The sequence below is a fragment of the Pseudochaenichthys georgianus genome, chromosome 8 (genome assembly GCF_902827115.2).
Source record: "Pseudochaenichthys georgianus chromosome 8, fPseGeo1.2, whole genome shotgun sequence".
Lineage (NCBI taxonomy): Eukaryota > Metazoa > Chordata > Actinopteri > Perciformes > Channichthyidae > Pseudochaenichthys > Pseudochaenichthys georgianus.
The window spans coordinates 25,031,768-25,059,075 of NC_047510.2; the positions used below are offsets into that span (position 1 = coordinate 25,031,768).

Below are 27,308 nucleotides of genomic sequence, written 5' to 3' on the forward strand. Positions count from 1 at the left end.
AGGTCACCCGTCCCAGTGGAGACCCCCTCCGGAAGTGATCCGGGGACCCCCAAAACCGGAGGTTGCCCCTCACTGAGGGGGGTATGGTCACCAGCCGCCGCTTGTGCCTCTTGAGATCCAAGCGCAGGCTGGAGAACCACCTCTGCAGGCGGCGCATATGTAGTAACCCTAACGGGACCATCATGTGAGCAGCCGCCATGAGACCCAGCGTCTGCATGACAGTAAAAGCTGTCACTGTTGCCCGCTGTCGCAGTCTGCGTACCCCCTGAAGAAGGGACGCACGTCTGCTCTCTGATAGGGTGGCGCGCAACGTGCCTGCATCGAGCACCACACCCAAATACAACGCCCGTTGGTGCAACACACTCTCACTCCCTAAGCGTCCAATAGCGACGTTTGGTCAGTGTCCGTGGCGTCCAATTGTGACGCTCCTAGGCTCCTTCAGCGTCATAAAGGGACGCAAATAGCTTTCAACTGATTGCAATGTATTCCCATCTGCGTCGGGATTTGACGCTCATGGAAGCACGGCATTCGTTTGTGTCGGCTGCCCTTAAAGGTAATGTGAGCGTCCATTCCCATTGGATGTAAGTATTCCTCTTACTGTTGATTGATTTTACAGTGATATCTGCACTACTCATCGACTAAAAAACACCAGATTATCCTTGTTAATTACACAACATTGATTGGCTTAAATTGTGTGCAATGCTTTTGTATTTTTCCCCTTCGATTCAGAGAAACAAATATTTGTTCTGAGTAAAGGATGGCAGAAGACACTACACTACCCAGAATCCCCAGCTATCGTTTGGACTGCACCATGTGCTCTGTTTGACAAACCCTGTGATAGTCCTCAAGCTCTGTGATTGGAGAGTGTGCTCCGAGGGTTAAGCGGATTCTCGAACAGCACTTGAAATGGGATGGAACCACGGCAGACTGTCCAAAACTGGATTTGAACGGGTTCACCGTGTCCCCCCTCCCCCACCCTGTCCCCAGAACTACACATGCTGGCTATTCTGTTTCGCAACATGTTCTCTATGGCACGTCTCTACTGGGAGTTGTAGTTTTAAAAGACGTTTTCGTATTTCCCATAATAAGAAGTTGCCAGTATTAAACTGTGTACATCCCTGGAGGTTTAGGGGACAGGAAACACTCACATTTAAAACATGTAATTAATAAATGGGTGTAAATTGCTTGTGCCCATTATGGGCAGTATTAATTATATACCCACATGCCAGCTAATGTCAGAAGAGCTTTATTTAACAGCTGGTCTTATGTTTGTGACCCCTGTGATAACATTACATTACATTACATTAATTGATAAGCCTGAAACATATTCAGAGGCACATTTTGCAAATATGGCAATAGCCATCGATCAGCTTAAGATAAGATATACTTTATTGATCCCAAGTTGGAACATTTGCGTTACATCAGCATGTGTAACAGTTAAATATGCAGTTGTGTTTATTTGAAAATCATTTAGTATAATCACACAAATTCTGTGTTTTATATTCAACAATTCTGTGTTCTTTATTTATTGATTGTTCAATACCTGACAAGGCCGGAGATGAAATATCTACATACATCTTATAAGAGTATAATACATTATGTATAATATCAGTTAAAATAAGTGCTTCAACATAGTTAACATTGCTGGAGGTATGCACAAATATTGATAGATGTCTTGTAATGCACTATTGAGGAACCTGCAACCCAAGTTTTTCATTCAGTGCAGAACTACACCACAGTTGTGTAGGCCTATATGATATGTCAATAAACCTTAGAAAATCTTGAAATCTTGAAAGGGATGTGCAAAATAGTCATTATATACAGTCTTTAATTAACTATTAGTAGAGAATAACGAGTAATGAATATACTTTATAGGGATCGTATTAATATCTAATAATAAAAATAATTAAATTCAATAACATGCTTTAACCACCAGGTGTCCCTTTATATCAGCTGTGCACCTTTATGGTGTAAATACAGCCTATCTACCAATTGGATCAAATATAAAAGTGAGCCGAATTAGTGTTGATACTGCAAGGAGACGTATTGTGTGAAAAGAAATGTAAGATGTTGTTTAATGGCTGATATATTTATGATCCACGTCACGTTTTCAGTTCCTCATGTTTGTCTTCTCATCAGGGCTCTATAAATACAGAACTACGGCAGATATGTAATATGTAATGCCGCCGAACCGTGTATTACAATGCCATTATGTGATGACTTTCAAAGAGAAAAGCAAGCACACTCGGAATAAAGTATTATTATTTTTTTTTTTTTTAAATGTTTTCGGTCTGTTTCCGGTATTTGTTAATGACGATGTGCTGTGAGATGTGAGACTGGAATTGCACAGGGGAAAATAACGTAGGCTATCTTTAGATGCGGATTTTGTTAAACTAATATGTTTAGGCTGTGGACCAACACTATACATTGACGAGGAAGGGGGTAGCAATAAAGATAACACCATTAAACAGTTACACAACATAACAGAAATAATATCGATAGCAGCGTCCCTAGCAACCACCTTGGTAACAATGAAAACGTCGCGATTTCCTGAAGTAATCTTCGTAATAACTAGCAAACTAAAGATCATGTACATCCACTGCACACATAATCTGAAATAACAACTTATATTTCTCGCATCAAATGACATCAAAACGCATTTTAATGGCCAAACTAACTTTAAAATAGGCATTTTCCACCGAGAATAAAACGAAGTTCGGCCATGTTTTCTTTTTCTGCAGGGAGAAATGTGAAGATCATGTGACATAGACACCAGCCATCGGAATGAATGGTGAAAAAAACGGGGTTTGTCAAACAGAGCACATTGTGTAGTCCAAACGATAGCTGGGATTCTGGGTAGTGTAGTGTCTTCTGCCATCCTTTACTCAGAAAAAATATTTGTTTCTCCGAATCGAAGGGGAAAAATACAAAAGCATTGCACACAATTTAAACCAATCAATGTTGTGTAATTAACAAGGATAATCTGGTGTTTTTTAGTCGATGAGTAGTGCAGATATCACTGTAAAATCAATCGACAGTAAGAGGAATACTTACTTCCGGGTGTACAATTCTCCGTTATCCAATGAGAATGGACGCTCACATTGCCTTTAAGGGCAGCCGACATAAACGAATGCCGTGCTTCCATGAGCGTCAAATCCCGACGCAGATGGGAATACATTGTAATCAGTTGAAAGCTATTTGCGTCCCTTTATGACGCTGAAGGAGCATAGGAGCGTCACAATTGGACGCCACGGACACTGACCAAACGTCGCTATTGGACGCTTAGGGAGTGAGAGTGTGTTGGTTGGTGAGGTATGGGGGTGCTCTTTTTCCAATTGATCGCAAAGCCTAATCTGGTTAGGTGTGTGATCAATTGTGCTGTGCAAAACATTGCCTGTTCCCGTGACCCAGCCATGACTATGAGGTCATCTATGTAAAAGAAAACTCTCATGCTCGTGCAGCGGTTGAAGCGCTGTGGCCACACATTTGCTGAATGTGCGTGGGGATAGGGAATAGCCGAACGGCAGCCTGTTGTACTCGTAGGCTATTCCCTGGAAGGCAAAATACTTTCAGGCAGATACTTTCTGTGCTTTGGAGCAATTTCTACATTAGTACGCGTCTTTCAGGTCGATAGTGGTGAACCAATCGCCTGGCTGCACCAGCCCCAGTAACTGTTTCATAGTTAGCATGCAGAATTTCCTGCGGGAAATGTGGCGATTCAGGCCGCGGAGATCTAGAATAGGTCTGAATTCCCCTGTCTTCTTGGGAACCAGGAAGTATATGGAATAAAGACCCTCTTCCCTGCGCTGAGGGTGCACAACAGACACAGCCTGTTTCTGCACCAGAGCCTGAATCTCTGCTGAGAGGAAACTCATCCCCTCTCGAGAGGATAGCTTCACCTCTCGCATGCCCATAAAAGGGGGTGGGACGCTACAGAACTGGAGTGAATAGCCCCGTTTCATCGTCCTGTCCATCCACTTTGATAGTACACAGCTGAGTTTCCATTCCCCATAACACTGTGTTAAAGGGCATGCCCTCAGCTGTGGGGCCGCAGCTATAAAGCTGTGGTACTCTCTGGCGACCCGTCCCGCCGCAAAACTCCCCGTGAAGGGAAGATTCGCCCATGGAGGGTCGACACAGAAAGGGCCGATTATTTACTGAGGACCCTGAACGCACCGTCGCACGCTCATGTGTGAGCGCGCGCTCCCTCAAAATGCTGTTTTCACCCTTACGGTGAACATCATTAATCGGAGTCCTCATAGGAGTAGTGCGTTCTACTAAGGTCCCTGAACGCACCGCCACGCGCTCTTCTGTGAGTGCGGGCGCTGCCATAATGCAATAGCTTTGTTTACGTTTCATCACTCTCATCTGTGCACTCCCACTAGCCTCCTCCCTTACAGGAGCTATGGCTGGGGCGGCGAGTGGGGAATCTGTACAGACATCATGTGTAAGTGTAGCATTGTGGAAACAAAGGCCACTTAGACTTGGATACAAATCAACTTTTTCTTTATTTTAAAAATGTTTCAAAGGAATCTGTGCATCGAATAGGGAGGAGGCGGGATTCACCCTCGCGTCCCGGGCGAAGAGATTTCCTCCCCCCGCCGAGACGCTACTTCCCCCCGCCAGTCAGCTTCGGGCAGACGGCGCACCCCACCCGGCCGCTCTCTGCTGCTGATGAGCCTGCCGAGGTCGGGCAGCCCTTCCCCGTGGCTGCCGATATGCCGGTACCACGTGATGGGCCGTAGAGGTGGAGGGCGCCGCAGCTACGGGACCCCCGTGCCGGCGCCTCTCCCTCCGCTTCACTGTCGCACTGCGCTCCCTCGCCTGCATGGAAACGCGTGGAGGAGCGCGTAGCGGGGCCGGAGGCGGGGCCAGCGGTAGCATCCTGCTAAGCTGGACCCTTTCCTCCTCCAGCCGGCTGAAGCGCTGAGTGACCGAGGAGATTGACCCAAAGAGCCCCTCCGTGGACACGGGGGCTCCGAGGAGATCTTCTCGGTCTTTTCTAGATAGGGCAGTGAGTCCCAACCACACGTGACGAGACGCCACTGTGGCCAAGGAAATCACCCGCCCTGCTGCAGCGGCCACGCCATGAATCAGATTATTCATCTGACCTATAGCGCGGTCCGGATAATCGCTCCCATATTGTGACAGGAGGGCGGGGGCGGCTGCCTGAGGGGTGATCAGGGAGACGCCCAACACGCCGAGATTATTTGCTGCAGCTGCCATCTGCGTACCGAGCTTGAACATCTTGTCCAGATATTCCAGAGTGTCTCGGTCCCGGGGCAGCGGGGGCAGGGGTCGCTTACCCTCCGCCCAACCAGCCGCCCGTGGAAGCAGATGGGCCGCCAGGCTCTCATCAATGGGGGGCACCCCCGCACACGCTGTGTCCGAGCGGCCCTCCACCTTGATGATGCCTGCCATAGCGTCTACTGGGGCCTTCGTCCGTAATCGGGGTTGTCTGGCCCCACGGAAGGGAGAATCGGAACGGCACTTCCTCCTCTCCTGACTCGCCCATCTCGACGACGTTGAGATCCGAATACTCCACCTCCTCCTGCGGAGCCTCTGCTGACAGGAAATGCTGCCCACGATGCTCACGCGTGAGCCGAGGAAGCATCTGGCAGGCTGAGCATCCCGGCGTCGGGCCCATACCGCTCACAGCGTGGTTAGGCCCCATACACAAAAAACAGCAGGGGTGTGGATCCGCTCCCGCGATCAGGTTTGGACACTTCGGGCAGGTCCTGTGGTCAAGAACTGACTCCATTACTCTTAATTTTTCGTCTTTCTAAGCTCCGTGAAAACACTTCCGCTTGCTGAAGAGAAAAGGATGATAGTCAGGAGGCGAGGCCTCCTTTTATACGGTGTGATGCGCGCGCATTCAGGTAGGCCCGCCCAGGGCCGGCTACGTCTATAGAAGTCTCAGTGGGAGAATGCTTGTGGGGTAAGAGAGTACCCATAGAGTCCAGTAGAGGGCGGAGCCTGTGAGAGATATAACAGCATGCATGAATCTATGATACATTCACACATTCACTTTTTTGTCAAAAAACAGCAAGAAAGCATGGGCACTTATTCACAAGCTACGAGGTGACCCTAAAGCAGCTCCTCAGCACCCAAAAGTCACGGCCAACCAAGTTGCCAACCAATTGCTCGAAAATGGAAAGAGTAGAAAGAGAGGGAAAAAGACCAAGCTGAACCGCAAGAAATACATAGAGGACCCTGCTTTTACAAGACAGCTCACTATGGAAGATAGAGAATCTCTATCCTCAAACCAGGAAAGGCAATTGGACTGGATACTATCGCAACGGAACAGATCACAAGGCAAAGACGTGGCTCCTACAGCTCTACAATGAGTGCTTAACAACACACAAGCTTCCTAACATCTGGAAGAAATCCCACATTATAGCACTGCTGAAACCTGGGAAAGAACCATCCGCTCCCAAGAACTTCAGACCAATCTCACTTTTGAGCCACACCTACAAACTCTTTGAACGTCTGATCCTCAACAGAATTGGTGCCTTTGTTGATGAACACCTCATCCCTGAACAAGCAGGTTTCCGCCCTGGCAAGTCGACAACTAGCCAAGTACTCAACCTCACCCAGTACATCGAAGACGGATATGAGGAAGGGATGGTAACTGGTGCGGTGTTTGTCGACCTCTCAGCTGCCTATGACACAGTCAACCATAGACGTCTCCTCAGTAAGATCCTGGAGACCACAAGAGACACCCGCCTGACGGAGCTGATTGAAAGCATGCTTGAAAATAGGCACTTCTTCGTTGAGCTAGGAGGAAAGAAAAGCAGGTGGCGAAGACTCAGGAATGGCCATCTACACCAACGACCAACCAAAAAGTGTAGACACCCGCCGCTTCATCTATGCAGACGATCTTGGCATAGGTGCACAAGCCACTGATTTCAAAACTGTGGAAGACAGACTCTCTAACGCTCTGGCAGAGCTAACACCTTACTATGAAGAGAACCACCTACGTGCAAACCCATCTAAGACACAGGTGTGTGCCTTCCACCTGAGAAACCGTGAAGCCAAGCGCCAACTGAAGGTCAGCTGGTCAGGAACCTTCCTTGAACACTGTGAACACCCAGTCTACCTAGGGGTAAACCTGGACAGATGCCTCTCTTTTAAGACCCACACTGAGAAGACTAAGTGCAAAGTGAGTGCGAGGAATAACATCATCCGCAAGCTCACCGGCACGACCTGGGGTGCAAACCCACAGACTCTGAAGTCAACCGCACTAGCCCTCTGCTACTCAGCTGCCGAGTATGCCTGCCCAGTATGGGAACGAGCTGTCCATGCCAAGAAGCTAGATCCCACCCTCAATGCTAGCTGCCGCATGATCACAGGCTGCCTGAAATCAACACCTACAGACCGTCTGTACATCCTGGCAGGCATAGCCCCACCAGAGATACGGCGAAATGCAGCAAGCAAGAAAGAGCGCCAACAACAGTCTACTGACCAAAGACATCCTCTCTTTGGCCATGTGCCAGCCAAAAGCCGCCTTAAATCCAGGAAAAGTTTCCTGAAGAGCGTCCCACCCCTCGGAACACCGAGCATAAGCAGTGAAAGAGTCACTCGGTGGGAAGAAAGACTTGACAACCTCCCATCAGCAACAACAATGGAGCTAAAGGCGAGCGAGGCACTGCCCCCTGGAGCAGACACCAACTACGCAGTGTGGAAATGCCTAAACAGAATAAGATCTGGTGTTGGACGTGCAAAAGCCACTCTCGCCAAATGGGGATACCTAAATGACGGGGACGTTGTGTGTGACTGCGGCATTGAACCACAAACCATGCAACATCTCCTGATATGCCCCCTGCTGGAGCAACCCTGCACAACATCGGACTTGGCAGAGTTTAATGAGAAGGGACAGCAATGTGTTCAGCTGTGGCTGAACCACATCTAACCAAGCCCTGTAACTGACTGCCTTGTGGACACGATAAGAAGAAGACACATTCACCCTAAATCTCTTTTCCCGCCAGTGATTCTTCCTACATCCCGCACTATAGTACTGCTCGACATCTGTTGTGCCCTTTTACTGCTGCCACTAGCTGTGCACCACACACTGCAGCACTGAGCTTCAAACAGAGGTCCTGTGGGGTTAGAGAGAGCCGTTACACCTTTTAATGGTGCCATACACACACAAACACACACACACACAACTTCATTTCCATGAAAAAGCAGCCTCATAGATGCATTATTTATTTTTGCTGTATCTAGTAGAATAGACACTTAATCTATTCTACTAGTTAACTAGACACTAGAAATACAGAATATTTGAAGGTTAAGGTCATTCATAGGTTAAGGACCTTCATAGTCACGGTTAGAGTAATACACACTTGGCCAACGTTCTGGAAAAGTCTGTTAACCCAACAATGACTGTCAGTTTAGAACAGGAACTGAACAGCTGTCTCCTGTGTTCAATCCAATAGTTTGTTGATCACCATCCATCGACCTTAACTTCCTTACAAATACTTTTTATAATTGAAATATTGTTCTTTCGAGCTCCTACTGATCAGTCCAAGTGAATGCTGCTAGATGTTTGGGTCCTAATACTCTTGTGTTGCAGATGGGTGATGGGTCCACATCTTCATCATCATCATTTACCTAATCAGAACAGGAAGCTCTTTATTATCGCCTATCCATTTCTCCCTGTACACCACCACCTCTCTTCCCTTTTGCCTAAACCCTACTTACTGTCAACATCCTGTCCAAACAAGGAGAAACAATGGCTACTGAGAATAGAAGCTGTGCTGACACATTGTGAATGTGTTATGGGACATGTGGTACGAGAGACGCAGCATGAGAAGGGGACCAGCTGGACATGCTGCACCATAATGTGATCAAAACATATCATTGTGCATTCTTATTGGTTATGGACTGTATATGTGATCAGACAGATTATATGATAATCAGGAGTGACATATATCAGTTACTTTGACAAAGAAATTGAACTGATTCCCCCAAAGGTGGTTGGTAAATAACATTCATATTCAATCTCATACTGTTCCTTTAATCTTGTGTTAACATTAGAAACAAATGTCACAGGTAGTAAACAGTAATTATGCATCAAATACAACAAGTGCTTCTGTAGTACTGGTAAGTAATAGGAACATACATGATTGTTCAAGGGACTGAAAAACAGGTTTTAATCTTGTTTGTTATGAATTCACCGGGGTGAAATTGATGTCTTGAGTTCTTGCAGTCTGCTTTCCCCAATCTGTTTAAGAACAAATGCAAATGCATCTGAAAGACACCTGTTTATGTTCATTTACTCAGAGTCATAAGTCCAGGTTCAGCTTCACACTTTGCAAGCTCTAAAAAGGTTGTACATTTCAATTTGAAATCTCTCCCATCCTTTGAATGAACACAGATGCAGTCACAAATTAGTGGTGCACTCTTTAATTCTGTTTGGGGGTGGGGAACATTTGTGTGTGCCACCAATAGAAATGTTTCCGTTAGCAACTTCAAGCAAGGGCTTCAACCGATTCAGTCGATGAGCCGCATAATATTCGTCTGATCCTTTGAAAGGGCTTCGCTTTCAAAGTGTAATTAGGAGATGTTCCCTCCAACTCCAGTGGCATAGACCCAATTATCTAACAACCTGGTCTTCACTAAGATGCAATTACATTAACATATGAATTTCTCTGCCATGAACCTTCTCACAAGGGGCTGTATACTGTGTCAAAGCCACAGCATGTCAAAGGGCTGCCTCACAGTTTACCAGCCATGTTCTTGGTACTTTGTGAAGCCTGCAGAGATGCTGCATATCGGGAGTTTGATGAATTGATCATGACACACACCCACGATAATGTACTGTATGTCCATACCCTTCCACAGTATGTGGAAGTGTGATGCATGTATTCACAGATACGCAGTCTACAAGCCAGAATCACAGGTACAAGTGTCCCTTGTTGCTATAGGAACATCAGCAGCTCACAACTGATTGGAACGCTCTTTGGCTTCTCGTGTGTGTGTGTGTGTGTGTGTGTGTGTGTGTGTGTGTGTGTGTGTGTGTGTGTGTGTGTGTGTGTGTGTGTGTGTGTGTGTGTGTGTGTGTGTGTGTGTGTGTGTGTGTGTGTGTGTGTGTGTGTGTGTGTGTGTGTGTGTGTGTGTGTGTGTGTGTGTGTGTGTGTGTGTGTGTGTGTGTGTGTGTGTGTGTGTGTGTGATGACCCATAGCCGTTTTTCTTGAGAAACAACAGCTGAGGAGAGTCTGCTGAAGGGCATTTATCTCACGTTATTTTAATAAAATATTCACACATCTTTAATGATTTTGAATGTGTTTTGATAGACCTGAAAATCTGGTGAAAAGCTGTTGAATATAGGGCAGTGACGACAAAAGTTTTGTGCCTCAACATTACAAAGGAACATCTTCTCACACACTCTTGGACCATATGCATTAATGCAGCCTCTCTGAATTTGAGCACCCAGATATAGGATAGACTGGTACAGACAACATCATAAATACATTCCCAGAAACATGTTCTCTCTCTTAAGCGGCTCCGAGTAATTCTCGAGTATCTATAAAAAAACACAAGATGTCCATCAAGTGGACCTGCCCCTCTGTAATCAGTGCAATCATCATCTTTGATTTAACTGATTAACTCAAGCATCTTTTCCTTACAACACACATTCAAAGCGATTAAAACCCTCTTATCTTTTGTAATAAAGGTCCCATTCTTCACATTGTATGCCCTTTGATTTTGTGTTTTCACAAAGTTAAAGTTATTTTCTTCCTGTGTATTTGTTACTGCGTAGTTTCTCTGACTCAACAGCCCAGGCAGTTAGATGGTGCCATGGATGCAGGTGGCCAGCAGCATGGGTCCTCTTCTCCCTCCCTCTAGCGTCTGTTGCTTCTGTCAGCAGACCCCAGTGATTTGGAGATTCTCTCTGTTCTCCACACTGTGTTTTAATTGCAGTAATGTGAATTTTCCCTAAGGCTGATTTCAGCTCTACTCTTCTTTTTTTATTTCCCTAATCGCAAAATGATCTTTGCCTTAATGTTCTTGTCACTGTAAACAAACAAAATTATTTTGTGTAGTGTAGTACACACTGCACATGCATTCACACAAACACGCTTAGTATTCACAAGCACATGTACATACACATTTTATGTTGGCTATTGCAGGAACAGAGGTCATGGCCAGGCTCTCATAGAAAAAATAATAGGCTGACTGCCTATAAATATCATGTGAGTGAGAACCTTCTGCAGCTGTTGTGACGTAAGCCTAACATTTACATTTATATCTACATCTCCCATGGTTCTTTAGTTCACTTCTATAGTTTACTTTGTGCGGGTAGACTTTGTGAATATTAATTCCAAAATCAGGAATTAGAGAGACTTGATTTGTCCTGCTAGGTTTTTTGGAGAAAGACAGTTTTTTGTCCATGTACTGTAACCTTTTTTTTAATTCAGCGTGACAATTGTGTGCTTAGCCGTTGAATAGAATATAATATAATAGCCGTATAATTAGAAGTACTGCATCCTTTTATTTAAAGTACCCTCCATACCCACTCAAACTGAAACAAGGGCAAAGTGACCTGTATGAGTTAAAGGTGGGATATATCATTTATTTCAGAAACTCTTTTTGTTATATTGCATGGAATGCTCTTAACATCCCGATAGCAATGAATATATTAAATGCTTTGACAATAAATCCATAAAATAATTTCATCTGTGGAAGCCGTGGCGCTGTAAAAAGCACGACCAATTTTCAAATTGTACCGCACTCGAGCTGGCTTCTCCAAAATGACCTACCCCACCTTTAAGTGATTTACAGCCATTTCACTAACGTAACTTGTTTCCACTGCTTTATTTCTGTGGGTTCCCTCTTTCATGGCCCTTTTATTGGACAGATACTCCCGAGTGAGAGTCACCACACCTACATTAGATGCCGGGGATTAACACTTTGTTCTCGTGCCACTGGCTGGCCTCTGTTTGTCTGCTTGTAGACGTAAGGAGCAGTGAGGTCCTGACACTCTGCCGAGGCTGTGCCTGTGTGGTGATTCATCCACAAAAACACTTTACAATAAAGGTCTTGACCTCGTCCTTGGAAATGTTCGAAGAAACATGGACTGAACATTTTCTTCTAAACCTTAGTGGAAAAAAGTATATGTGTACAGATTCCAACAGAGAGAAACTTTTTGAAAAATATCATAGCATCATATTTTCATGACACAAACACACATGAAATAATTTCCGACAAACACAGATACAGGTGGCTCTTGTTTTAGTTCACCTCTCCCTCTGATCTGCACCCATACTGTGCAGTCTTCTTCTCTCCTGGGTGCCTCCAGCTGTGAGGGGAAGCGTGTCCATGAGCCCCGATGAGCACCTTTCCCCTGATATCACCATAGATCAGGTTTTGTATTCTGAGCCAGAAATACATTGGCATTTCATTCAGTCCTAATGCTCCACAGCCACACTTTTAATGAAAGAGGGCTGCACGACTAGGCATTATCGACATTATCCAGGATATTTGTCATGGTTATTGAACTGTTTACTCTGTATGCTGCGCAGCACTTTGGATGGATGTGCACACAACTGCCTTTGATGTTAATAGACCTGAATACAAACTGCTCTAAATAGACAATTTAAATCTTTGATCAGAATTAATATAATATCAACTACTAATTCTCATTTAAGTTATGTGAATAATTGGAGCGCTGGCATTAGACGCTATTTTGTTGTGTTGTAGAAGTGTTTGTTGTCAACACTGTAAAAAGGGAAGTTTGTAACAAAACAATTCCTGGAAACTGCTTTACCAAAAGATGATAAAGTAAGTAAGTTTCAAATACATACATAATTGCATGTGCTATTGTGTAAGCATTATTATTGTTAACCTTTAAAAATCCATTAATTGTCATTCTTAAAGATAACCCGAACTAGCATACAGCTGGAGTTTTCACACAGCCAGACGGCAGTGCCATTATTTTTGCATTGTGTTGACATTTCAGTGTTCTACCTATTTCCTTGTACCTGTTAACTCATAAATATGTGGTAACAATGCTTAGTTTTAACATAATAATAACATGCACATTTGTTGTGTTTGTGCCTTTTCTCCTCGCAGTCTGGGGAGTAATATCACTATTTTTCTTTTTTCTATAGAATCAGTGAAATGTCAATTTGTAGGTGTTATTATGGTTTTAAATGTAACATTATTCTCATCTCTTTTTCAACAGTTTTATTCAGAGGAACATTTCTTGCAATATTCAACATGTTGTGTGTTCAAAAGTCTAGACAGTGTAGACTTGAGTATGACATTGTGAATCATGTTAACAACACATTTTGGTAGAGTTCAATACCACAAGAGGGAATAGCTTGGTCAGGATGTTACACCATCTGCAATGGAAGTGTCAGAAGATTTGAACACAAATCCTGACTATGCAATAAGAAGATTATTAAGTTGTGAATCATACAACTCTGAAAAATACAATCTTGTTTCTTGCTGCTCGCAATTCAAACTGTATCTCTTGTTAAAAAAAAGGGTGAGTACTCAAAGTCCTAATAACACTTAATTAAACTAAGCTAATTCACTTTCCAGTACATCATTTAAATTAAGGGTACAACAAGGACAAATAAGAAACATTACTATATGTGTAGATGCCCTACCAGAAATGATTGGGTGTAGGTGTAGAATACAGTACATTACCTTTTTCAGTAGAGTGAAATTAAATAATATAGTGAGGAGTTTTGGTTATATATTGGTGTTTATTCAAAAATAGTTATTTTAAATTGAACAGTGGGACCCACAGCTTCCCCAGGTTACAGTAGACTCCGTCAAGGCACAGAAAACACGAGTTAGTGGGAGGTAAATGGAGAGCAGATATTGTATGCAAGACTAAACCAAGAAAACACTTACGGTCAATCCCTGTTTGCCTCTTATTCTTTCTCCCCATCTCTACAATCCCAACAGGACTAAAAGAAATACACTATGTTCTCTCTGTACATAATAAATGATAAGGTTTTCCCCAAGCAACATGAAATTCAACTTGTACCAAAACAAAAGGCTTATGTAACTGTGAGGTAGAGTTGTTTATCAACCAAGTGCACGAGGCCTGGGGAAAAAGTCCCCTGCTTCTGGCTCAAGGCTCAAGAAGAAGTGACAAAAACAATGTTTATTACTGCGAGAGTGAATGATCCTGAAGTTTCAGATGGCTGCACATCATTACGGCTCTAAAAGGAGTTGAAGTATTATTTGTGCACATACGTGTATATACACAGATGACATCAATCAAAATCAGCTTTGCGATCATGTGTCACACCTATGGATCCACCTCTGGGCTTGGCTTCCTCTTTGTTGTCAGGGGCGGTTTGATTTATCTCTTCCTGTTATTGCGCTTTACTGACTTTGAGCTAATTTAGCTGCGAGGGAGAGTAAAACTGGGCCTGGATGGCAAGAAAAATCTAATTACATTTGTTTAGTCACCTAGACTTCACGCCTGTTCCAAAAGTGACTTGTTCGAGGAAATAGATTGAATCTAAAATAACTATCTGATGGTAAGCATTTGTTAATTTTAAGTTAAAAAAATCTAATTCAACCCAACATTTAATATATTCCTGTTTGACATACAGTAACTTTAGACTACACCAAATACCCAAACGGTGTCAACAAAGTAATTTAGTAGTTTGTAAATTGACTTTTTTTTTAACTTTTTCTGGAACCTCTAACTATCTCTTTAACCATAGCACACACATTTAGGCTATTTTATTGTCATCTTTTTGAAACCCTGGTATAAACATCACCAAAGCAATTAGGATTCACGAATAATACATATCCGACCACATCTATTGCTTGTCCATTGTGAAAAGGTTGGGATTTACCAAAGACATTAGGATTGAGACTTTGGCCACCTTGAATTTGTACAAAATGTCGTGCCATCGGTTTAGCGTCTGCTGAGATGCCATGGCTAGACATCAAAGAGCCATAATACTCGTTTGACAAACACTTTGTTTACATTCAAGCGCAATACCCCCGATGATGTGCATTTCATCAACCCCATTAGATTTACAACAGTCATGTATGAATGCTTAAACATGTACAGTAAAAGTAGGGAGGAAGAAGGAACAAGTTGAGATACATTTGCATATAAATGTACACTATGATCAATTATGTTTTCTTTTCATACAGCAAGGAAAGGAAAACACTTGGAAGGGAAAGAGTAATTCAAAGCAAAATGATGCTTTATGGAGAAAGTGACATGCATGGGAAGAGGAACTCCATCAGTGGGGGAGGGAGAAACAGCTGCCCTCAATCAATCCCTTTATGTAATAGCTCAACAGTCTGTCAGTTCTGTCACATATTTCCTCCTCAGCTCTGTCTTTTTCTGCATGCACATCATCTTTACCTCTCTTTGGCACTCTACCTCGATCCAATCCTTCCTCACCCTTGTTGTTACAGGCATGCATATTAGCACATCACTTCAGTAGGACACTCAGTGGGCCGCCAAGCAGGGACTAAAAATGATGCATGAAGTGATCCAAAGTGAGTGATCTTGACGTTATGTAATGTTTGGTTCAGTGACCTCAGCCACTGCAGAGATGCAGGATGGGGGGAAGAGAGTGAGAAAGGGGGAGCAATGAAAGTGCTCCATCCCACCTGCAACGATCAGTATTAATAAATTACATCCCTCCACGTGTCTTTGACGTAGTTTATGTAATGCAGTCTTTTGCTCCTTTCAAGTGGCTTTAAGAGCACCTCTCTGTGTGGATCAGGGTCATTCCCACTTCAATCCATTCGCAAGAGCAGTCTGACATTTTATTTGTTGACACTTCTAAAATGCCAGTGAATATCACCCAGTGATGCTCATTTAAGGAGTTGGCAGAAATACTATCGCAATACCCGGTTACATAAAACCATTATCTGTGCAAAAGTCTTATATTGCTGCAATTACATCGAACAAGTGATATTTGTTTGTGTATTACAATATATGAGATGTTTGGAAATGCATGTAGGTCCTCAATGTGTGACACCACAGCAGAGATTTACATTGTCTATTCCCTCCCTCTAAATGAAGCACACAAATTATTTAATGGCTAGGCTAGTATGTGGTACAAGAAGACATATTATAAAACAAGTTCTGCAGTATTTTTTCCTGTATCAAAAAATGTTTAAAATACCTTTTAGTTTAGGAAGAAATAAGCAAACTCAAAATGGAAATAGGCAAACTCTGGTCGGAACTGAATCTCCTGATCCTCCTGAAGAAAAAGCACTGACATTCGGTTATCTTGCTCTCACACCTGTCTGGCTCCATTGCTCTCAGATCCTCCACTGACTCTCAGTGATTAAACAAGAAAAGGCTATGTGTGGCTCAGCACACTCTGGTGTGGAGCTAGTGTTGAACACATGGCTTCCCGAGCCAGCGGCTATCCTTTAAATCCTCCATGTTAGAGACACTACTGTGGCATGTGAGTTTGTCAAACCATTGCAGGGAGTTAACACTCACCTTCACATTCTGCTGAATCAGCAGGAACAGAGGTAAACTGCAGTCAGTCATAAGCCCTCGTTCTCAGCAGCAGGCCCGAGTTCTTGCTGAAACAGCAGTGTGCGATGTGTGTGTTTTGTACTTTAGTCCTTGTAAAAAAAGATTACAGTTTCTGGGTTTGAGACTGAAGGTACTGCAAAGTAGGGTAGCCTCACATCAGTTTGGGTTTGAATGAGGTTAGGAGAAAGTACTCAGCTTGGACGTGTCGTCGTGAGTGTGAGAGACGGGTTAGGAAATTGATTTTCGCGTCCTTGTAAGTCCAAGTGTGTGTGCATTTGTGTGAGTGCCCCTCTCTGAAGTTCAGCTAGTGGTGTGTGTGTGTGTGTGTGTGTGTGTGTGTGTGTGTGTGTGTGTGTGTGTGTGTGTGTGTGTGTGTGTGTGTGTGTGTGTGTGTGTGTGTGTGTGTGTGTGTGTGTGTGTGTGTGTGTGTGTGTGTGTGTGTGTGTGTGTGTGTGTGTGTGTGTGTGTTAAGCATTAGCAGCAGCAGCACATAAATACTCAGACAAAGATGAAACAGCAGTCGGTGCAGAGCTGATTCGCACTCTACTGTTGTGCCTTAACAAGCTCAGCAGGCTTCTCTGATAAATCAGAGAGGTAGATATTCACTATATAGTGATATATACATGAAAGTTAATTGATAAGAAATTAGACTTTTTTTCAAGAAAGAAATTGCTTAATTTGTGTACGAATAATTTTTTTTTTAAAAAGAGGTCTTATTTGTCCAGTTTAGAAATCATTTCTGGTATGGATTTGGAGTCTCAGGGTCCCATGAAGGTTTAAGCACATTCATTTAAATACAGACAGTCTGTGAAAACTGTAAGAAGACTCCGTTGAATTTCTGTAAAATATCTAAAACCACAATCCCCCAGTTTTACAGAGTTCAAGCATTAAATCATATTGTTGATTTTGACACGCATAAAACAGAGATTTATTCTATGAAAATCAAATTCTAATTCTAATGCACAAATAGCTCTGGCCCTTTTTCCCAGTGTCAACCCTCCCTTTCACTCTTACGTCCCTCGATCAGTTAGGTAATACTATCACTGTTACAACAACTCTGTGCCAGCCACCAGGCCTCAGGTGGTAATTGTAATGGCGTTTTATGATATCCAAGTGTAAGATAATAAGCAGTTTTAAAAATTACGCCGATGGGTTTCATCAAGTCTGTGAGATAAAGAAGTTAATGGAGGTAGCTGAGTCGGACTGCCTAAAGGCTAAATGCAGTAAGTTTGTATTTTACCAAATGACCTGGATTGGATTGTGTAGCCTTCAGCTGCTGGAAGAATTTGAGTCAGTTTGTTCCAGCTGGATTTATAGACACATTCAGGTCCAAATGAATTTGTCAAAAGATTTTCTTTTACAATATAAATGTAGATTTTGGTTATATCCCGGCCCCCAATGTAATACATACTTCTTCCCAATGTGTAGAGTGTATGGTGTACCAGTCTAGTTTGCACCACTGCATACATGAAGGTAACATCCCTAACAAGTCACGAGTGGAAATAACGTTATTATTTCCATCAACTTGTTGCTGCAGTGTTATATTTATCCAAGTATTTCATTTGTTGTCCTCGTCTTTAGAATATGTTTATGGTTTGAAAAATGAGGATAAACCTTTGTAAATGTAAAAAGTGGCTGTTAAAATGTAGAACGTTTCATTTGCCACTGTTTGTGTGCCTCTGCTGTGAGAGGAATGCTTTTTATATCTCCGTACGCCCTCCGATGTCAGAATAATACATCAACCGTATGGACAGATGAGATAAAACCATATGGATGGATTTCACAAAAATAGATCTCTGTGAAGGGACTGTACGTCAGTGAGATGAAAAAGGAAGGTTGCTGTGATTTGTGAAATCCACTGCTGAGGAACAGAATGCTTAAAAAAATAAACCGGACAATAAGTTAGACTTTATCAATCCTCTTTGTAAGATTACTGCATATGCTTAAGGATGATCTGCGTATTCAGATAGACAAAGATGCATTTCTTTCCCTGTCTTTCACACACACACACACACACACACACACACACACACACACACACACACACACACACACACACACACACACACACACACACACACACACACACACACACACACACACACACACACACACACACACACACACACACACACACACACACACACACACACACATACACACGCACATACACGCGCACATAGCACTAAAAAGGACATCAAAACGCACGTTCAGAGCACAGTCGTTCAACCAAGAACACAGAGCGCTCAAAGCTCTAATTACTCTGTCCGCGGTTGGATTTTAATTACATGTTGGCAATGGGCTCATTATTGCCTTATGTGAGAAATGTGTGTGTGTGTGTGTGTGTGTGTGTGTGTGTGTGTGTGTGTGTGTGTGTGTGTGTGTGTGTGTGTGTGTGTGTGTGTGTGTGTGTGTGTGTGTGTGTGTGTGTGTGTGTGTGTGTGTGTGTGTGTGTGTGTGTGTGTGTGTGTGTGTGTGTGTGTGTGTGTGTGTGCATACTTGTCAGAACTCTTATCTTACACTCACACTAACACACTCCTGTAGTACAATGACCACAGCTCCCCCACCACCTGCTGGTGTGTGAGAGCAGAGAAGCAGAAAGGCGGGATGAGACACAGTTTGATCACAGTATTAGCTCAATGCTTTCATCTTGACATGGTATTGTACTTTAAATATATTCATTGTGAGCCTTTTCCTAGCAGGTTTTCTTTGTTTAATATTGTTTGCATTTCAGATTCAGATTAAAGTTTGGCGTCTGACCAGAAGTGCAAAATAGCAGTGCAAGTGTCTACATCAAGGGTGTCAAACTCAATTTCATCGCGGGCCACATTTGCATAAAGGTTGCACTCAAAGGGCCGGTTGTAACTATATAAATATATAATATATATATAAAATAATGTGTTATATTACATTATTTCCTCTGAATTGGATTAGTATCGGATAGGATAATAACTTAGTCATTAACTACATCTGAAAGCAGAAGTCTCTTCAGTGTGCATGTCACAAAACGAGATGCATTGTGGGACATGTAGTTTATGGGCAACCTGCTTCTGTAAAGTGGCATGTAACCGTATAATAAACGTATTATATTCTTTGCAAGCTCTTGCGGGGCCACATAAAATGAAGTCGCGGGCCGGATTTGGCCCCCGGGCCTTGAGTTTGACACCCCTGGCTACATGATATAAATAAATGAATAATTATAAATAGGCTATAAACAGATGAAGTATAAACAGTATTGACAGTATCCTAAGGGAGTCCATGTACGTAGACACGTTAGTTTGGCTGCTATAGGCTTAGACTGTCGGGGGACACCTTACTTCTTCCTTCTGTCTGTACCTGTGTATAGGCAAGGCAAGGCAAGTTTATCTATATAGCACTTTTCAACGCAAGGCAATTCAAAGTGCTTTACAAAAAATGAAAGACATTAAGCATTAAAAAAGAAAAGCTAATAAAATAAACATTAAAAGGAAAAATACATGGATAAAAGTTACAGTGCAGTCTAAAATATGAATAGTTCAATTAAAAGCAACGACAAAGTATACTCGCATGTTCCGAATAACCCAGCTTCCCGTGGCTGATCCTGTTGCTGCGGTCCTGTGTCCTGGATCCTGAATCATGTGTCCTGGATCCTGAGTCCTGGATCCCGAGTCCTGCATCCTGAGTCCTGGATCCTGAGTCCTGGATCCTTAGTCCTGAGTCCTGGATCCTGAATCATGTGTCCTGGATCCTGAGTCCTGGATCCCGAGTCCTGCATCCTGAGTCCTGGATCCTGAGTCCTGGATCCTTAGTCCTGAGTCCTGGATCCTGTGTCCTGGATCCTCTATCCTGAGTTTTGGATTTGAGTTCTGGATTTGAGTCCTGGACTTCGAATCATGGCTGAACCTATCACTGTGGTCCTGCCTGACTCTCATCATACTACTTCCCACAGGATTGTTGACATCCTCGTGGATTCATGTTCTTATTATAGACACATGCATTTCCAAACATTTGGACTACCTATGCTGTAAAATGTATTATCTCTTCGATTTACACATGGCATCTATTGCACGTCTGTCCGTCCTGGGAGAGGGATCCCTCTGGTCTTCAACTGTCCAACATTTTCCCACAGCACGCCGCTCCTCCGCTCCCAACACAGGCTTCCAGTAACTGCTAGAATCCCCTTCAAGACAATGGTACTTGCGTACCATGCTGCGAATGGATCTGGCCCTTCCTACATCCAGGACATGGTTAAACTGTACACCCGAGCACGTGCACTCTGCTCTGCATCAGCCAAAAGGCTCACTGCACCCTCGCTGCGAGGGGGACCCAAGTTCCCATCAGCAAAAACACGTGGGTTTGCTATCCTGGCTCCTAAATGGTGGAATGAGCTCCCCATTGAAATCAGGACGGCAGAAAGCTTACACACCTTCCGGCGCAGACTGAAAACTCATCTCTTTCGACTCCACTTCAAGCGATAGAATTACTAACAAATAACTGCTAACAGAGCACTTGTATACTAATAAAGGGCTGGCTTATCTAAAGCCAGTTGAGTAGCACTTGAATATTTTTGGCTCTATGAAACCTGATGTACTTATATGGTTCTGTTTTCTTCAAGTTTGTATCTTCCTGGTCGAATGCACTTATTGTAAGTCGCTTTGGATAAAAGCGTCAGCTAAATGCAATGTAATCCTCTGTTGCTCTCCCTGAGGTTTCTCCCATGTTCTCCTTTAAACTGTGGGTTTTTTCTCTGGAAGTTTTTCCTTGTACGATGTGAGGGTCTAAGGACAGAGGGTGTCCACTGTCGTATTGTCATACTGATATTCTGTACAAACTTTGAAGTCCACTGAGACAAATGTAACATTTGTGATATTGGGCTATATAAATAAACATTGATTGATTGATAAACATTGAGTATAGTGATAGTATAGTATAGACAGTATTTTATCCGTAAGTCAAAATTATTTCCGAAAGATTTTGTTATTTTTCATTAATTCATATTTATGGAGGACTACATTTATAAATAAGACTTTGCTGCCGTTGTCTTTGAACTGAAACCAGAGGAGTTTCACTAAGGGACAGAAGAAAAGGACGTAGAGGCACCAAAATCAAGATGTGTTTTTCTGCTTCAAAATGTTTCTAGGGGTCAGTCCATTCTGACAGTGACATTTTCAAAAATGGTCTTTTAGCTCTCAAACTCCCCTATTAACTGGGACTAAGAGTGGCTGCACATATAATGGTACTGAGGACTGAGTGCTGAAAATGACTGAGCTGTATGTGAGATGAAATAATAAGGTAACTGCAACATGTGGTGGCAGAAAGTGAGAAGTGGATTCCACAAAAGGGAAGTTGCAATGAGGCAGGCAGTGTGAGGAGAAAAAAAGAGAAGAAAGAAATAGAGAAAATTGAGAGTGTAGATAAATCCAAGGAAAGGTGGAAGAGAAATAACTACATCTAAGCCTCCAATGCTGCATCTTTTCTCATCGCTGTCAGCCCTTTATACGGTTCTGCTGTCATTAGAGATAAATAGAAAACGGTAACACAAGATTATTCATGTCCACTCTGCCCTAAGCAAGGTGCACTGCACCCTCCGAGTCGTAATAGCTAGATTTGAAGACCACAATGAAAACAGCCTCTCATTCATCAGCAGCACCCATCAGGTACACAGCAAAGGGGGCTGAGTACAATGGCAGGTAGGAAGAACCTCATAACAGCTGCCGTGTTTACACAATCAGTCTGAGCCCTGAATGAGCCAAGGTAAACATGAAAGATGTTGCTTAATGTAGATATGCCGTTGCTAGCCATCAGCCTGATCAGAGTGGCTCTCAGAGGTCCTACTCGAGTGCCTATTCTGCCGTGAAGCCTTTCATCTAGCAGGGAGATTTATGAATGCTGTTCAGCCCCCTCTCATCTTTGTTTTGCCCAAACAGGAATCTGTGGAAATGTAATTATTGATCTGTATGGCATCCTCATCCTTCTTCTTCTTTTAGCTGTCTGAATGTCTTGAACTGTCTCACACTCCATCATCATTAAAATAACAGAATATGTTAAACCCAGATGAACTTTTTACAGCCAATACTTCGCCTTTGAGATAACACATCTTTTGCAAACAGGGACAGAGTTGGCGCTTGGTTATTTTGTATTGGTACCTGCTGTATACTGCGACTGTATGTCCTGAGTATATCCCCGGTGGGTAGTTTGCCCTTATTACTGCTACTCCTGTGTGTCGATGCTGTTAACACAATCATGTTCTAGGTCCTATAACTTCTCCTCTTACATATGAAAGGATAAAGCCGTTTGGCAGGGATTACATTGATTATACTGCCATTCGTTGTAACACGACACACCTGCAGGCCTTCATTAGATTTTCTAACCTGCATTAATTTAATTCTGGGCACCACAACAAGTTGTATATGCAACGCTGACCTAGTATCCTCTGATAAGGTTGAAATGGAGAAACATGAAACTGATTAGCAAACAGTGGCCCAATTAACACGTCCAAGATAAAGCCCAACATTAGTATTCATTTAGAGTTGTGTTTACTCTTTTTTTATTTTGTTTCAACCTCATCCAACTCCTGAGGGAAATGGATGGCTCTTTAGCTGCTAAATGCCAACAATGCCCACCACCTGTCTGTCTTCTGTTTTTAGCTTGGCAGGTAGCATACAGCCAATTGGTGGAGCAGATTTGCTTCAAAGGGGTTAAAAAGAGACTAACCCAAAACAGTAAAGTTGAAGGAGGTAAAACCAAAACATTGAGTTAAACGATGCCGAAATAATTTGTAGATATTAGTACAACTTCAGATTTGGGTGTTGACTTTCTGTGGGTTCATCCCCCTTTTACATCCAGATAAGCATTTGGTGCATTAGTAATAGTAATATTGACTTTAAGTGCATTACGTTTCCGATATAAAGTGCTTTTTCATTAACTGTTCTCCACACACAAATCATTCTGGCTGATTCACAGCCACTGTGCTTTGTATGTCTGTCGTGTGCTTGTGTGTGACCACACAGGATCCTTCTAAATCATTCCCGGCTTGTAACTGTGTCGCTGCTGTGGAAAAATGATGCCAGACTCTTAACAGCTGTTCAGTCGGAAACACATGGCCATCAACATTCCAGCTGGGAATACTCTGTCTCAGCCTTTTGGTTTTTCTCTCATGGTCGGCAGATGGAAAATTGTGATATATGAAGTTACAACCTGAGCTTGTTTACTGGCTCTGCTTTTTTCCACTGCACTATCAAATTTCTCTTCTTTCCATACCTTGCTTTTTGTGGCTGGATGTGAAGTCACTAGGCGACATCCCAGGCAGTGATTTGTTCCATTAGCTTAACACAGCTATCCTGGGTCGGAGCTTTGTTTGTGTGTGTGGCGCTTGAGTCCTATATGATCCCTCGGCATTCCTGCAGAGTGGAATAAGTCACCATCAGGGCCGTATCCATTTCCCCCGACCCGGGAATAGGCCTACGAGTAGTCGGAAATCTCCGTCTTGGAAAACTCTCGCACCAATGCTTGTCGTTTTGTAAATGTATGGAAAATAGTTGCAGTGTGACAAAGCAGCCTGTCAAGGCCACCAAAACGGACATTGTCATTTGGCCAAGTGGGTCATTCAGTGTTGAGTTAAAGATGTGGGTGTTAACTGATGTTGTGGTATAGGGTCACCGCACTGGCTCCTGCTGCTGCTGCGGTTACTATTGTTGTACTGCTCGGTCCTGACCTGTTGTGAGGCCTTTATCACTATGCTGCGGACAGATCCTAATACCCCGGCTTTCTTTCGCTATGTGGACTGTCCCCGGGTGTCAGTACCAGGCATTGATACCATCCAGTAATCCTGGAATTTTCCCCTCTGTGTTTATTTTTTTGTCAGCTATAAAAATATGCTGTTGAGTCTGTTTTATGGACTTCAAGCAGCATATTGTTTCCATTCAGTTGCTTTATCAGAATGTACTCCAGATGTGTAACTATACAGGCTATACATTCCCTGTCCATACTGTACCTACGAAAAAGTAAGGTACTCTTATTCTTATATTACTTCTCTAAAGAAATGTGGTGATGTTGTATGAAAAGCAAATCATTAAGAGTAGGGAAAAGGCTTAGATTTAACTAAATTAGTCACCAAGATTGATGCTGTTTGTATCTCGTGCGATACAAAGCTATTGTCATGTTACTTATGTACTTAATCAACACCATGGCATGTAGGCCTACATAGTTTTGTTTCCTGGAGCTGGACATTTGTGAAAATAAATGATTAAATAACTTTCATTCCAACCTTTGTATGAAGATACGTTGACCTTTGAAGACAATTTGTTGCTATAACATTGTTAATATGTCAGGATGACGTCCTCCACCAACATTAATTGTCTAACTTTATTTAATAAGACAATTGATCTGAAGCTTCTCTGTTTGTTTGTCTTCCGTCTGTCTTTCAGTACCGGATTGGCCAGCTGTATATGATCAGTAAACACAGTCATGAACAGAGTGAACGTGGGGAGGGGGTGGAGGTGGTCCAGAACGAGCCGTACGACGACCCCGAGCACGGATCAGGCCAGTTCACAGAGAAACGAATCTACCTCAACAAGTGAGTGTCTTCCTCTGGCCATGAAACATGTGTTCAATTTAACTGAATACATGAATTGCAATGTATGAATATGTGTTTCATATAATACTCATTTGATCCCAAGAGGAGAAGCCCGCATTTCCTTCAGAAGACTTCTTCTCATTATGCTGCAGCTGATAAAGCTGTCAGAAGAGATTTAACAAAGGAAAGATGAAGTGGCTTTTTTTTATTTCACAGCTGACACAACCTCTCTCATTGCTGCCGCAGTTGTTTGTGTTGGGACGTAGATTAGCTATTAATTAGGTGTCTAATGACGCATTCATGTCAACATCTGTAGGCTGTCTTATTAAATTGAAAATGCAAAGTAGGACATGGTGATAATAACACATGCTAACCTCAGATATTATAAGGCTTTGTCAGACTGGCACTAAGCATTAATGTTGTGTCCCTTTTCATCTCTGTCCAAGCCTATTTTCCTGTGCTTTGTTCAACTTGATAAGCGTGAAATTGAATATTTGATTTTCTATTTTGTCGATTGCAATTGAATTAACTGCCGTGAGCAGTCTGACGCATGGTTTCTTCATTCTCATTTGTAAATTTGCTCTGAATGTGAACCCTCATCACACACATGCATGTTTTTCTCTGTGGAGCATTGCAGCAGAACAAAGATTATGTAAATGAATACAAAAATATTGAGCACCCTTGGACTTTTTCCTTTTGTAGACTGATATGGTGAGACAAGGTGAAAGCCTGGTTCAGCACCTTATTGATTTTCCTTAATCTATAATGACGAGAGCCCCGAGGGGCAAGATGCAAAAAGGGAAAAAAAGAAGTAAGATCTGTTTCTCCTACTGACAAATTGAAGGGTGAAAGGCTACTGACACAAAGAAATACTCCCAATGTCTGTGTGTTTCAGTGCATACGGTAGATACTTATTATGCTTGATGATTTATGAACATCACACAAATTGTGTTTAGCCTGCCTCAGACTAGAGGAGTTTTGGGACAATGTATTGCAGATTCGCCCCTCCTAACAATCTGATGAGAGGTCATTGGTTGGTAACATTCTGGCCCAGGTTATCTGGATATGTGAAAGGTTTACAGATACAGTGTTAAACCTTCCGAAATGTTCACAGGCTTTTGAAACATGTCTGATATTAAGACGTCAGTCCTACGATCCTGACCACTATAGCCTGTTAGAAGGATGAGCCAGAGCAACTGTTTGTATTGCAAAGCACTGGTAAGTGTTCTAGCCCTTGACGCTAAACGTAAGCTAGCATACTGAGAGTTAAATTCTCAAGATCCCAGGCATTTTTGTTATTCAGACTCATTTAGGTTTTTCCTTTTTTTTTCTTCCACTGCAGTCTTCATTGTGTTTGCAGCTGAACCCCATGAGATAACATGAATCTCCCTTAAGCACAATAATCTTGCTAATAGACTCCAAACATAATTTAACAAACAAATCTTCTCCAAGGCGTTTATCTTTAAAAGCTCATAATGTTCAGTGGGACATTGTTGGAAATTATTATAATGATTACAGTCGTTGGGTTAACATAGAAGTAGTTGTTGGCAATGAAAAGTCATTCAAGTTGATAAATATAGATAGTGTTAGTGTGTGTGTGTGTGTGTGTGTGTGTGTGTGTGTGTGTGTGTGTGTGTGTGTGTGTGTGTGTGTGTGTGTGTGTGTGTGTGCGTGCGTGCGTGCGTGCGTGCGTGCGTGCGTGCGTGCGTGTGTGTGTGTGGGCAGAGAGATATGAGGTTAGTAAGCGAAGGATAATTTGAGCAGTCTCTGTCGGACATTGCGCCTGCCTCTCTCCACCCACAAACCACCTGTTACCATGTTATAGCTGCTGTGTGTGTGTGTGTGTGTGTGTGTGTGTGTGTGTGTGTGTGTGTGTGTGTGTGTGTGTGTGTGTGTGTGTGTGTGTGTGTGTGTGTGTGTGTGTGTGTGTGTGTGTGTGTGTGTGTGTGTGTGTGTGTGTGTGTGTGTGTCTGTCTGTCTGTCTGTCTGTCTGTCTGTCTGTCTGTCTGTCTGTCTGTCTGTCTGTCTGTCTGTCTGTCTGTCTGTCTGTCTGTCTGTCTGTCTGTCTGTCTGTCTGTCTGTCTGTCTGTCTGTCTGTCGGTCTGTCTGTCTGTCTGTCTGTCTGTCTGTCTGTCTGTCTGTCTGTCTGTCTGTCTGTCTGTCTGTCTGTCTGTCTGTCTGTCTGTCTGTCTGTCTGTCTGTCTGTCTGTCTGTCTGTCTGTCTGTCTGTCTGTCTGTCTGTCTGTCTGTCTGTCTGTCTGT

At 43.0% G+C, this 27,308-nt stretch overlaps 1 protein-coding gene across 1 annotated transcript in view; it reads left to right on the forward strand.

Moving 5' to 3' along the window:
• Positions 1-27,308, forward strand: part of pitpnc1a (phosphatidylinositol transfer protein cytoplasmic 1a) — a 50,203-nt gene that overhangs the window by 10,479 nt on the left and 12,416 nt on the right. Inside the window, exon 2 of the mRNA XM_034088617.1 lies at positions 24,898-25,046. Within this exon, the coding sequence (XP_033944508.1) occupies positions 24,898-25,046 (149 nt within the window). The remainder of the gene's footprint in view (positions 1-24,897; positions 25,047-27,308) is intronic.